The sequence below is a fragment of the Cinclus cinclus genome, chromosome 6, assembly GCF_963662255.1.
Source record: "Cinclus cinclus chromosome 6, bCinCin1.1, whole genome shotgun sequence".
Taxonomy (NCBI): domain Eukaryota; kingdom Metazoa; phylum Chordata; class Aves; order Passeriformes; family Cinclidae; genus Cinclus; species Cinclus cinclus.
Window position 1 is genome coordinate 28301843 of NC_085051.1, and position 13512 is coordinate 28315354.

Sequence of the window (13512 nt, forward strand, 5' to 3'; positions counted from 1 at the left end):
ACTTGCTGACCATAACCATTACCATATTCCATTCTGAAAACACCAGATCAACAAAATAAATGCACAGAAAAAGCAACAGCAATGTTGGGTGCACTAAACCAAGTCTTAAAGCAGGAAGTATATACCTCAATTCCCATATCCTAGTGAGTTCTATTCCTGTTGGAGGTTAAATAATATTTAGGGGGGGAAAAGTTATTAGCCTATCATTACATGCATTTAGCCTTGAGATCCACCTACAAGTAAAGTTCTTAGGTGTTACTTTTGTCTTTGTTGTAACAAAACAACTTAGAAATAACTACAGTTATTGCTGATCCAATGCGTAAAAGCAATTACATGATCTTGTACTTCTTTACATGAGGAAACCTTATAAATTATATAAAACCTGTTAGAAGTCTAAGCCTTTCTATACACCTTGATTTTTTAAACACACAGGGTTGTCTGCCAGCAACAAGTCACTTGAAGCTAGCTTAAAAACTCCCTCCTACACACCAGTGAGCCATGCTCAGAATTCAGATTACAATTACTTAAGACTTTTTAATCAAGTTCTGCTTATTTATGTACATCCTACAGCAATGCAACACTTACTGCTTTTTATTCTGAAAAAGAGCTTAAGAGATGCTAAAGAACTATGATGACCAGCACAGTTCTGCCTGTTTAGTTTATGTCTAGACAACACTTAAACTGTAGAGGGTGGAAAGAGGGAAAACAGCCAAATATGATTCAATCTTCTTTAACTTGTGACTAATCTCCCTACTTATTCTCAGGGAAATTGGCACTTGTTGCATCTTAGCTTGTCCAGAGCTATGAAGCAAGAGAATTTCTCTGACCTCAACAAAATGCAAAGCAGCTGGCTGCTGTCTTTTCCCTTTACACAGGAAAAAGTGTTTAAGCAACACTGAAGTTTACCCCATTGTACGTATGGCTAACTAAAGTTGACCCAGTGCTTTAAGAGCAGCAGGAGATTCAAATGCTGGCCCAGATTTCCCATTTATCAAAAGATCTATGTGCAATATAGATCAGACCCCTTTCAAAGGTCCCCTGTGCATGCAGGATATAGCTATTCCTACAGGTGTGGTCACCTTTCTCAGCAAGGCAGTACTAATTAATAGACTGTTCTGTCAAAACAGAAAAGCAGAACTTTTATTTAAAAAAGTAAAGCTGTATTTGAAACCAAAAGTGCTCCCCTCATATTCTGCAGAACTTTCAATAGATACAGATTCATAGTTCTCATACAAAGTATCTGCTCAGTTAGAAGTTTTATCTAGCTGTTCTCACTAACTTCAGCTTCAAAAGCAATTTGTCTCCGCCTTTAGGTGCCCTGCCAGCAGCCCAGAAGTTTTCAAACAAAAAGTGTTAGAACTGCCTTTTCCAAGACACTGTAATATGAATTAAAAACCATAGAGATGTAACCTCCTTTTCCACATTAGCTATTTCTTCGCATGAAGTGTCTTATACTGCAACCTTACAAATTGCTTTTAAACAAAGCAAGTGTCTGACTTTGTATATGATTTTATCTCCAACATTGCATTCAGTAAATAAATTTTCACAAGGCAGCTTCTACTTGAGGTAGTCAAAGCATCTGGCAATCTTGCAAATGATGTTCTACCTTGTGCACAAAACTGGTCAAAACACCATTATGATCACACTTTTCTACTAAAAAGCCCAAAGTAAACTATCAGCATTTCCTAAGTTAAACACAGCTTACATAGGGAAAAAAAACTACTGGTCAACAGGAAACCGCCCCCTTTTCTTGTAACTGATCACACCTCTCTATGCGTTCCCAAGTCCACATGTCAAGAAAGTTTTTTGGTTTAAAGGTTAGTTTTTTAACAGCTTTGATTGAAGTATGAGTTACAAAGACATATATGACAGGAATTCTCACAAACCAAGTACACTGAAATCCAGACACAAAAAAGCCAGACTCATTTCTCGTTGATAACGCACAATCCAGGCACACTAAAATTCAGCACACCACACTACATCCAAATAAAACTTCTAGGCTGTGGAACCACATCCCTCCACTAGACTCAAAAGTCAGAAACACTCGCTAAATCTGACAGCTCCTGTAGAAACTGCTTTTTACTGACCTAACAGGAGATCAGCGGCGGAAGCAGCCAGAGGTATTTCAAATTTTGAAGGAAAGTAAACAGAAAAACGAAGGCAAAGTGCCAACGCCTATAGCCCCGCCGCGCCCCGATAGAGCCCACCCACAGATTCCCAGTGACGGGTCCGTGTCCCCGAAACGCCGCAGCCCCGGTCGCGGGGTGCGGGCCCTTTCCCGGCGGAGGGAGGCGCGGCCGCAGGGGCCCGGGGCCGCTCCGGGGGCCGCGCCGCGGGCAGGGGGCGCGCGCGCGGCGGCCCCTCCCGGCCCTGCCCCCCCCACTCCGGGCCCCGCAAGGCCCGGCCGACCCCCGGCACGAGCCGGGTCCGCGCTCACCATGTACAGGGTGAAGGGGAAGCCGAGCAGGAAGAGCCACAGGTAGAGATGCAGCGCGTTGACCCCCGCGCCCTGGTGCGGGTCCTGGTACCAGCCGCCGCTCAGCGCCGCCCACACGCCCTGGCGCAGGATCTGCAGCACCTGGGAGCCCATGGCGGCCCCGCTCCGCCGCGCCGGCCCCGCTCTATCCGCCCTGCGAGCCCGGGCAGAGCCGCGCACCGCCCGCGCTCCGCGACAGCCGCAACCGCCGCCGTCGCCGCCCCAGCAACGCCGCCGCCATCTTATGTCCGGGCCCGGGCCGCCCGCCCGCCCCCGCGTCGCCGACGGACCGGCGGCCCTTGCGGCAGGGGACGCGCGCCGCCGCCGCCGGGGGGGGGGCAGCGCTGCGCCTGCGCGCGGCCTGCCCGCAGCCCCGCCCCCGCCTGCCCCGCGCAGCGCCCCCTGGCGGCGCGGGCCGGCCCCGAGCGTAGGTCCCGCCCCTTAGCGGCCCGTGGGGCTCCCGCCCTCTGAGGGGGCTGTGGGGCGCAGAGACGCAACTCTCGGAAAGGGGGTTTTCAATCGAAGAATTCCGAAACCAGTTAGGTTAAACAATACTCCGAGATCACGAGTCCAAGCACCATGGCACTAGCACATCCCAGTCTTCCTTGAAGGCCTCCACACATGGTTGACTGCGCCACCACCCTGGGCGCCCCCTTCCAGTATCTCGTCGCCCTTTCTGTGAAGAAATTCTCCCTGATGCCCAACCTAAACCTGAGTACTGCATGCATTGGTGCAGATGCCCTTCAGCTGGGAGACCCAACACTGCCCCTAACTCAGCCATGCTGTCTCCAGGCTCACCTCTAAGGAACTTGGTCTAAGGTCCTTTCTACTTCCAACCTCCTTTCTTTCCCTCTCCCAGGGCATACTCCTAGCAAAATGCTGCATCCTCTCCTTGCAGCAGGGCGGGAAGACATTTGTCCAGCATATACTTTTAAGGCTCCAAATTTAAAGCAAGATAATAAACTCACAATTTTTTGAGGCTTCCCCCATTTACTCTCAATACATAGTGTTACCAAAACCCTGGATGGCCTATTCCCACCACAGGATTTGCTGTTGGCTGCAACCCCTAAAAAGCCAGAACCATTAGGGTTTACATAGAGAAAACAACACAGCAGGCCATGGGTACACCACGAGTCTCTCACAGATGTAAATTTTGACTTGTACATTCACCTATCTTTATAGGTAGCTAGTTCTCATCATGTGGTGACTTTTCAAGCTTTCCCCTTAGACATGCACATCCCAAAAGTCACATATTATTTAGAAAGGGACAGATTAAGGAAGGAGTTGAGATGGTGCTCTCAAGAAGGGATGAGAGGAGTCCTTCCTACAAACATTATGGGCTTCAAAGATGATGAGGGGACTGGAGCATCTCTCAAGGAAAGGCTGAGGAAACTGGGCCTGTTCAGCCTTGAGAAGAGATGACTGAGAGGGGACTTCATCATTGTCCATAAGTACCTGAAGGGAAAGTGTCAGAGAAAGGACCCAGGCTCCTCTCTGAAGTGCCAAGCAATAGGGCAAGAGACAGAAATGCACAGGAAGTTTCAGTGGAGCATGAGGAAGAACTTTACTGGGCAGGTCACAACACACTGGAACACATTGTCCAGAGAGGTTGCAGAGTCTCTCTGATAGGCAATAGTCAAGATATGTCTGGATGCAATCCTAAGCTGTGTGCTCTAGAAGGTCCCTGATTGAACAGGGAGGTTGGACCAGGTGATTCACTGTGGGGGTCTCTTCCAACCTGACCCATTCTGTAACTCTGGGTCTCTACTGCAGAAAGACTGCAGGAATGAAATAACCCAAGCACTCAGCCATGACTCATGATGAGCCTGCATTTAGGCTGGTATTTTCAAGAAGCTGCATTAATTCCTCAGTCTCTGCTGTCTCCCTGACAGTTAGTGAACCAATGGCAGCATTTGGTTATTCTTGGAAAACCAGAAGACAGAAGTTACTGACTCAAAGCAAATGCATTTCATCTATTTTTTGTTTCCCCAGTGAGAAACTAGAGAGGAGGGATGGACACAAAGCCTCAACAACTATAACAGTATAAAAAAATAAGCCTTTTTCGGATAGTGCATTTTCAAATACAAAACTGGGAGCAGTATTTTACAAAAGAGCATTTTTTTACTCTGTCAAACAGGATCGAGATATTAAAGGAGCTAAAGATGGGGGGAAGGGAAAAAACAGACAGTGAAAAACTACAGAGGATTATCATGAATGAGGAGGGGGAATTCCCTTTATCCTTCTGCATTAAAGCCAAGCATCATGAGCCTCACCAGTTATAGTAAGCTCAGAAAAAAATAAAACTGCTTCAACTGCAATATTTGCCAAAATACCATTAAAAACTAAAATTATAAATACAGTTGGTAAAATATGAACTTGTTAGATTGTGTTATCCATACATATACTTCAATGCTGTAATGATCAGGATTATGAAGTGTTAGCTCTTTCTGCAGCTGTTGTATCAGTTACATAAAAGCTGTTCACCTTCACAAAGGGAGGCAATAGGGATAACACTCATTAATTACACATCTGAATGCTACAGTAAATGCTTTAGAAACGTTTATGCTCCTGTTTAGGAGCCTTTGATTAAATCTGGACAGATTAACCTCAGCATCCTAGTAATGACTCATATTAAACAGTGCCTCTGTGTAAGAGGCTGAATGCTGTGGGAGATTCTAGCTGTTCCTCAGCCCCACACCTAGAAGTTGTTGGACCATTGGGCCAGCCATGATGTTATAAATGGTTGGGGAGGGTATTGCATGGGGGGGCAGGGATGTGGAAATTAAAAGCAAAAAATAGAGGAAACAAAACATAATACCTGTACATGTATATATATATATATATATATGTTTAAATCAAATACAAGAAAAATTACAGACTTAACCCAGATCCAAAACAACATAACCTAGTTCCACACATACAGCCCTGTTCAAGTGCATGTCATCATGAGAGAATCTAGTCTGCATCCAGTGAAATAAGGATGAGATTATCACATGCTTGAGAGGACAATTAAAATGTTATTGTTCAGCTATTTAAATACGGACAGACTGGAAACATAAGGACACAAGAGGGGAAAATAGTATGTTTGAATCCATCCATGCCCAAAGGTAAAACTGGTAAGTCCAGTTGTAGGCACCATTAACAAAGCAAGGAAAAACAAATTATTACCTTTCATGGGGAAACAAAGAATCAACACCTAGATAGAAAGTAACAGCAGTGGATTCAATCTGTACATGCCAATTTATCATCTGCACAGTACTTGAGCCTTACAGTTTTCTTCAGGATGGGTACAGGAAAAAATAGTTTGCTCTAGAAAAAACAGAGAATGACAATTTATTAGAAAAAATATTTAAGACAGTGGGCATTAAATCAAGTGATTGGAGACCAACCAATGTGTGCTATTGCAAAAAGAGGAAGTTAATCAAAACAGTAATAAAACACTGAAACGTGTCACAGAAGTGCTTCAACACATCACTATTTCTAATAATAATATTGCAGCATGCTTTGCACCATTAGAAGAACATTAGTCTCTCATCTTCTCATTCCGGGGAATGAGGTTCTACACTTTCCCTCCAGACATCTTTCACAGGATACCCAAAATTATAATTTTTAAATTACGTATCAAGAGAATTACTGAGTTGCATGAGAACATAACTCCTAACTAGGACAAGAGAGGAAACAAAGTTAAAAAGAATATTTTGCCTAAAATGGACAAAACTTATTATGTGCAGAAAAAGAGCTTATGACTTGGAAATTTTTGTCGCTGTAAATCATCACTGTATGACACCAAACTGCAAGCAGCTAATAAAAGAGTCAGCAAAAAACAAGAAAAGTACCCATTTATTCATTTTACAGATACAAGTGCTAGCACTTCTCTCTTGCTGGACAAAATATTTATTCTCAGATGAAGACACACAAACTAGGCCTTGGTGGCTCACTACCAACTTTAATATATGTCTTCCTATTGATCCCTTGACTTGGGATCTGTCATTAGGGAGCAGCATTTCAACCCCCATTTTTGCATCCTGCTGACAAAGACTACCACAGATGCTACATCCTATGTGAATTGCATACAGTGTCCAGAGCACCAGCTTCAGCCCCTCCCCCCCCCCAAAAAAAAACAAACAAAAAAAATAAAAACACCCTCACACAAGAAAAAGACAAAAATCAATTTTGTATATAATTGATCAGCCTAGGAGAAAAGTGCACCAACTTTTTTGCTTTTCTGAAGAAGCAGTAGTAAAATGCATACTTGCTACCAAGGAATTAAACGTTTGTGTAATTTTGTGTCTTGACTTTTCCACCTATCATTCTGTGATGTGAGCAGTGATGTGTTTTATTCTTGCATCTTATGTGAGAATTAAGAAGCAAACTTATTTCTAAGTGTAAGAGAAAACAGGAGGTCATTCTACAATAATATTTGCTAGCCTAGTTTCACCATAAGATAACTAATTTTCTTGTAAAGTCTGTCAGGAAGTTGTTCTAGGTTAACTTCTAATTACAGCAGAGTGTTTTTTAGTAACTGCCGGACTCTACTTAACATGCTGCCATGACATCAGCAGCTGGCAATAGCCTATCTGCTATTTGCACAGGTTTTAAACAAACTTCTAAGCATGAACCAGATCCTCTCACAGACCCCACTTCATTTCTAGAAGTCACACCAGAATCAGCCTTGCACATTAAGGGATTGCTATGAAATTACTTCACAAAATCTAGCCCTATATATTACCCATATACCTTAACTCCCAACTAGAATACAGCCTTTTGAAACAACATGAAAAATATGCCTATTCTTTAGAGTTTTAGCACAGACCAGAAAGGGATTTACTAACAGGAAGGTTCCATAGCAGGAGACATCCTCTCCATGCTGTGCTGGCAGGCTTACCACAGACATCACATACAGCAGCCCCGGCTTACAGGAGGCTACTCTGCACACCCACCTTTATTGCAGAGAGCCACACCACTAATCACACTCCCATATCCACCCTGTGCTTTCAGGATACACCCTTCCCATCACCTTGTAGGAAAGGTCAAACTATTCCCTCTCAGTGTGAGAGAACATCGTTTTTCACCCTCACAATAGAAGAAAGGGGAAAAGGTTTCAATTTGGTTTGGGTTTTTTAAAAATTTTTCAGCTATCACTGTGACTAATGCAGCTCTTCATATTACCTCACAGTGCTACTGAGGAGATAATTCATTGGGTGGAGGATGCTAATTACTCATCTGCAAACAGCTGAACTGTGGAGTCCACAATCCCACTAATCCTGCCCTTGCAGTTTATCTCAGCTGCCTACTGCATCTTTTGAGTATGTAAGCTCTATTCATACACTGTCTGAGCTCTGTGGTTTTCTCAAGACAAAATACGAAGACCAAAGCCAGAGTCTTTCCGAATAAGAGCACTTACATAAGTTTCTAATTATCAGGGAGTGCTGAAAGGGGAATGCTGTTTAAAATAGATCCACACAGACAAAGAAGTCTCGTGACAGCTAATAAAAACAAATTCTTACCAACATGTTGATAGCAGCTTTCTGTAAGTTGCTACCCAAACAATAGTATCTTCAGTTCCATTCCTTTTATTTCATGTTAGAATTTGTGTTTATGCATCTTTCTGCTCTGCACTTTTAACAGCTATGTAGGCCACAGTCTCCCTATCCTAACTTCTTGCAGCTGCTTCAGCACAGTTGAAAAGTCAATCAGAATGGCTTGATAGTCCCATTGCTGCAGAAAGAGTAGAGTTTTACATAGATTTTCCTCCTAAAAATAGCTCTGTCAGTGCTTCTTACAAAAAAATTGTAAGGGCATCATGCACTTTCACATTAAAGCACATTAAAGTTGTGTGAATGTGTCCATACAGAATTCACAACAAGATGCATCATCAATGTCCCAGTGACTGTGAGGTCTCTCTGAAAAAGAGGAATTTGCTTGCATTGCTGGTACATGAATTGCCTAAAAACGCCATGGAGATGAAATATAATAAACAAGGCTAAAATTAGAATATCCAAAGACTCAGCTGACAGTATTTTAGCAGCATTTATACCATATTCTTTAAAGTACAGCACACTGGTGCCTCTCTGTAAGAGATTTCTACCAAACAATGACTTGTGATGTCACTGGGATAAATTGCAATTTAAGATCTTTGTTAGCAGTTAAACTCTGTCTGAAGCACAAAGCTCCCATAGTATGATAATGAGCCCCCAAGAGAATCTTCTCAATTTTGAAGGATTTCCTCTCTCTTATGGCTCTTCTTAGTCATTTTCCAAAAAAGTGCAGCCTTTTGAATTGCTCAGTCCCTGCCTAGGAAATAGTTCTGGTTTAAAGTACATTACCAGAGGCAGAATTACACCATCTATTAAATGCCTATCGATTTCAGAGGCAAAAATTAGGAACTCTGAGGAGGAAATGTGGGCAGAGTTTAGACAATAGTGTTAAGACACCTGGCTTATTAACAGAGAACTGTGGAAATCGGTGGAATAACTAGTGGCACTGCAAAGTGAGACTGTTGAAGTGAATATTAGTCACAGTTTTATGCAATTGCATTTCTTACAAGGGTTTGCTTGGGAAAATTAGTTGAGAGGTCCTGCAAGCATTAGCAATTTCCCTAGAACTTTCCTGGATTTTAAGTTCATTCTGAATAATTAGAAAAGTAACTTCATATTTCTGACTGATTTCAACTCCTTTGCTAACTGCGTATGTAAGACTCCTTACTGAATACAGTCTTGTCTGAAGTGGAACATGGCAGTGACTGTGTGCTTTAGTAGGAGGTGTGAAGAATAATTTTGACATTCAAGACTATTGGAAACAGTATGTAATTCATTGCCTTGAGATGGAACATGGCCATAATTAACAACCTGAATTTGAGAAAAGAACTGCAGAATCTCAGTTTTAAATCCCTTCTGGAAGGTAGCGTCTCTAGTCATACAATGCTTCAGTGCCAATATAGGTCGGTCGCAGGAGAAGCAGTGCTATTTTTTAAACAACCAAGGTTTAAATTCCCAGAGATGTTGCATGATTTATATTGGCAAGAAATCTCAGCTGCCTCACAAGATCTGCCCATTCCTGTACTCTTCTTTCTGTTCTCTGGAGGTCTCCCTGATAAATACTGAGCAGTTCAGACCTGCTTAGTGTAGAAGAACAGATGAAATCGTGCCCTGAGGTGTTGTGAATACTCTTTTTTGTATTTGCTTGAATTGGCAGTGCCTGGAGGTATAGTTGACAGATTTCAGAATGTAAAAATTATTAATTGGCAGGGGGTTGGGTGGGGGGCGGGGAGTGTCCTGAAATGTTGCCACTTTATGGCAGGTCTAAAATAACTTGTGCTGCAGCAACCCTTTAAAGACCTATTTAGAAAGAAAAACCATATGAGCTACCCAGTGAGTAATATTTGCCATCCTAGACTATTGTTTCTTCTTCCCTAGGCCATGTTTTCTCTAAGCACAAGCTGAAGAAAGCCATCATCCTACAGTTGCTTTGTTTCATGAACTAAATGAAATCGAGCATAAGTACAGCAGAATGATGGAAGCCTGAAGGAGGTGTGATGAGAGCTTTCTTAGAGAAGACATATGGCCTCTAAAGAAAGGGTCTTTGGCAACCTGCTGGAGATGGCACAAGTATTCATCAAGGAAACAGCAGCAGTAACAAAAGTCTTCTTCTTGTGCTGGCTGAATAGATTTGTTACAGCCATTCAATGGGCAACTGGTTTTGGTCTACCTCCAAAAATAGCCTTCCCTGTTAAACTGATGTGGGAGGGAGCTCTTAGTGTAAGAGAAACCCACAGCTATAGAGAAAGACCTGCACACGTTCTGACTTGTCTCTCCTTGCAGTCTCTGCCTTCAGCCAGCTCTCTGCTGTAACCCAGAAAGGAAATCCCTGTGAACAAAGAGCACATGTATGTGTATATATGGACCTGTGTGTTCATGCACATGTACAGATGCACCATGGGTTCCGAGACAGCATAATTTTTCATGCAATTCTTCTTTCAGTTGCATGACCTGATAGTCTTCAGCCTCTTCTCACATCAGACTGGCTCTCGCTTTTTATATTTATCCTTGTGTCCATGAGGTCTGATATCAGAATTCTTTGCCACACAAGTAAAGCTTGCTGATACTCATCATGAGCAGTGTCATGACAGCACCAGATTGATTAGAGAACTATGTGCAGCCAAGAAAAGTGAATTTAGAAATAGATGAACTCTTTGCAACTCAAAATTATCTGTTAAGTGGCTGATACTAATGTATGTTGGATATATTTTTTTTTAATCTGGATGAAAGCAACCTACAAAGAAGGAGTCCTTAATTGCTTTGTACAGATGTTAAAACTTTTATAAATAGAGTGATCTGCTCTAGGTCATGATGTAAATCATTGACAAAACCAGCATGTAGATCTCCAAAGTCCTGATCCATTAAACAAAGTTAGGTTTTACATGAAAATAACATCTGCAGAAACTGTCACAGTTTCTGCAGAGTCAGTATAGACAAGTGAGATTTTTCTTGGTACAGAGACAAGGCAATGGGATGAAAATGAAGCTATTCTTTCCCCTATACCTGTTAATCCCACGAGAGTGTTCCCTAGCTCATATGAGAAGCAGATAATGACCAGCACTGACATGGTGAAGTCACGGGTCAGATAACTGCAGGTGGATGAATTCCAGCCCTCAGCCAGTCTAAAGGGTTTTCTAAAAACATTGTTCAGTTGTCCATCCCTTCTGTGGAAAAACTCACAGGATACTTTCTGAAAAGGTGCAAACCTTTGGAGAGTTTCTTCCTGATCTCTTGCTCAGAAATGGGGGAATTTACCCATCATGGAACAGCCTGTAAATCCCTCATGGTAGATCCTTAGGAATTCTCTGGCATCCAGAGGCGCCTGTATTTCCCAACACTGCTTGCATGGGTGCCTTGTGCAGCTTCTGTGTTTTTCACTCCAGAACACTGTCCATATTAATAGTACTAGTCTTGGTACATTCTTTATTGGTCTGCAGCATGGAAAAATATATTCAATCCCTTGGGAAATGCTTGATGGATTAAGCAATGAAAAATGATCAGGGAGAAAACAATTAGAAAGCAAAGGCATTAGTTGTAGGTGTAGGATGCTGATGATAGTTGTATATTTCTGACCACATCTACTAGGGAAATATATAACCTTCAGTTTTTCATAGGCCTTTCCAGAACAGTGGTGACTGCAAAATGGTCTGGAAACACTTTTCTGGAGATAAACAATGGAAATGATCTAACATTAAAAATAACCCTAAAGGCAAAAAAATCAGAAACCACTTTGAAACAAAGGAAGGGTGGAGTGAGCAACCATTTTGGAGAGGCTTATACTCTGTTTTGTGCTGCTTACAAAACCCAGAAATGCCAGTGAAGGTTATGTCAGAAATCTGCAAGCCATATACCTATACCTGTTATGTAAAATGTTCTGAAAGTTACAGAAGTTTGTGATCCTGTTACAAAATTTACAGCAGTTAAAATTAGTTTAGGAGTAATTTATCTTTTTGCCATTGTTTCAGCATGTGCTCTGACTTGAAAAGAGGAAGTTTTGTTGCAAAAAATATTTTAACCACAAAAGGATATTTTGCAGTAGAACAAGTGTTCCCAAGATTTAATTCACTATTGAGTGTCACATAAATCATAGGAAAACCAGTTTCACTGTGGTAACAACAGAATTAAGTACAGGTAGCTAAAGTAATTTGACTCTTGGACGGCATTTTGAATTTTTTCACAGCTAACTTGCAGCAATGCAACTAAATGCTTTCTTGTATCACATGATGGAAAACAAGCAAAACATTTTAGAATTTTTTTAAGTCAAAGCTTCAGGTGTAATTTTGAAAGCTCTAGATTGAAAAGCATCTTTATTCACAACTATTACTTCTACTGACATCAGGAAAACTGTGCACATCTCTGCTTTTCTTCTAATGCAGGAAGTGTCTAGGATCTGAATCTTACAAGTAAACAGTTCAGAACTTATCATTATCCAGCTTTTCACTGGCCTCCCTTCTGCCTTACTTCTTAGAACTGATCTAAACAACACATTCTTCCTCAAAAAGACTTCTGTGTGACTGGCAGGCCTGGTAGGAGCTTTTGTCAGATGCTATTCTCACAAGCTAATTTCATCTCCTGGTTCTGTGTACCTCATCATATCACAAACTTTGAGACAAGTGCTTAAATTGTCAGATTAGCTTATAAATACAGCAGAGAAATTATGAGGGACTGAGTTTAATGGAGTGATGGATGAATATCAGCTCCAGGCTAGAAATCTTTAGAAGGAGAGGGACTGATGCCTCCAGAAAACCCATCAAATTCAATTAGCTAGGGTGACCTTCAAGGAAATTCAGTGGGAAGTGGCTGCACAGTCTGCATGCATGGCCTTGTGTAGTCTTCAGAAAAAGGAGAGATTTCATTACTGAAATGCTGTCCTTTATAGTAACACATCATCCTTTCCCCACCAATGAGATAACAATAGCCACTGTGGTTGTGACCCATCTTTCTTTCAAACACTCTTTATACAATATAATGGATGGAAGTAAGCTGAGAGTTACTCAATCTTTGAGTGTACAAACCTGAACACCTTTCACATTCTCTGAATCCATCAGTAGCAGAGACGAAGAAAAAGACAGAAGTCCTAGATGTGCATGTACAGTTAAAATGGAATTAAGACTAATCAAAGCTCAAGTGAAAGTTAACCTGCTTTACCTCCTGCAGAGTTTTTAAGAAAAAGAAACAAGATTACATCCAAAATGCATGTGTTTCTTTCTTTCCTCTCACTCTTACATCACTCTTAGAATTCATAATGGTAGACCTAAGATCCACAGAAGGTTAAAATGAGTAAACTGGAGAACAGGGAAGAACTGAAATCAACCCCAGTTTCTGAGCATAAAAGACCTTGTCTGAGGGTGAAGCTGGAGAAAAATATGGTAAGAGTAGTATGAAGCATAGACCATAAAAAGGGGTCTTCCAAGGACCAAATGGGTGTTTAGGGAAGTCTGTGGACCTAAGTCTTCCAGACTACCTTGTGGACCTAGATGAGGCTGGTGGTGTTATTCA

General features: G+C 41.9%; 1 protein-coding gene across 5 annotated transcripts in view; it reads right to left on the reverse strand.

The window, feature by feature from the left end:
* Positions 1-2680, reverse strand: part of PCNX1 (pecanex 1) — an 85523-nt gene extending 82843 nt beyond the window's left edge. For all 5 annotated transcript variants that reach the window (XM_062495610.1, XM_062495611.1, XM_062495609.1 and 2 more), the window contains exon 1: positions 2438-2680. In XM_062495610.1, the coding sequence (XP_062351594.1) occupies positions 2438-2590 (153 nt within the window). In that variant the 5' untranslated portion in view covers positions 2591-2680. The remainder of the gene's footprint in view (positions 1-2437) is intronic.
* Between the last annotated feature and the right edge of the window lie 10832 nt (positions 2681-13512).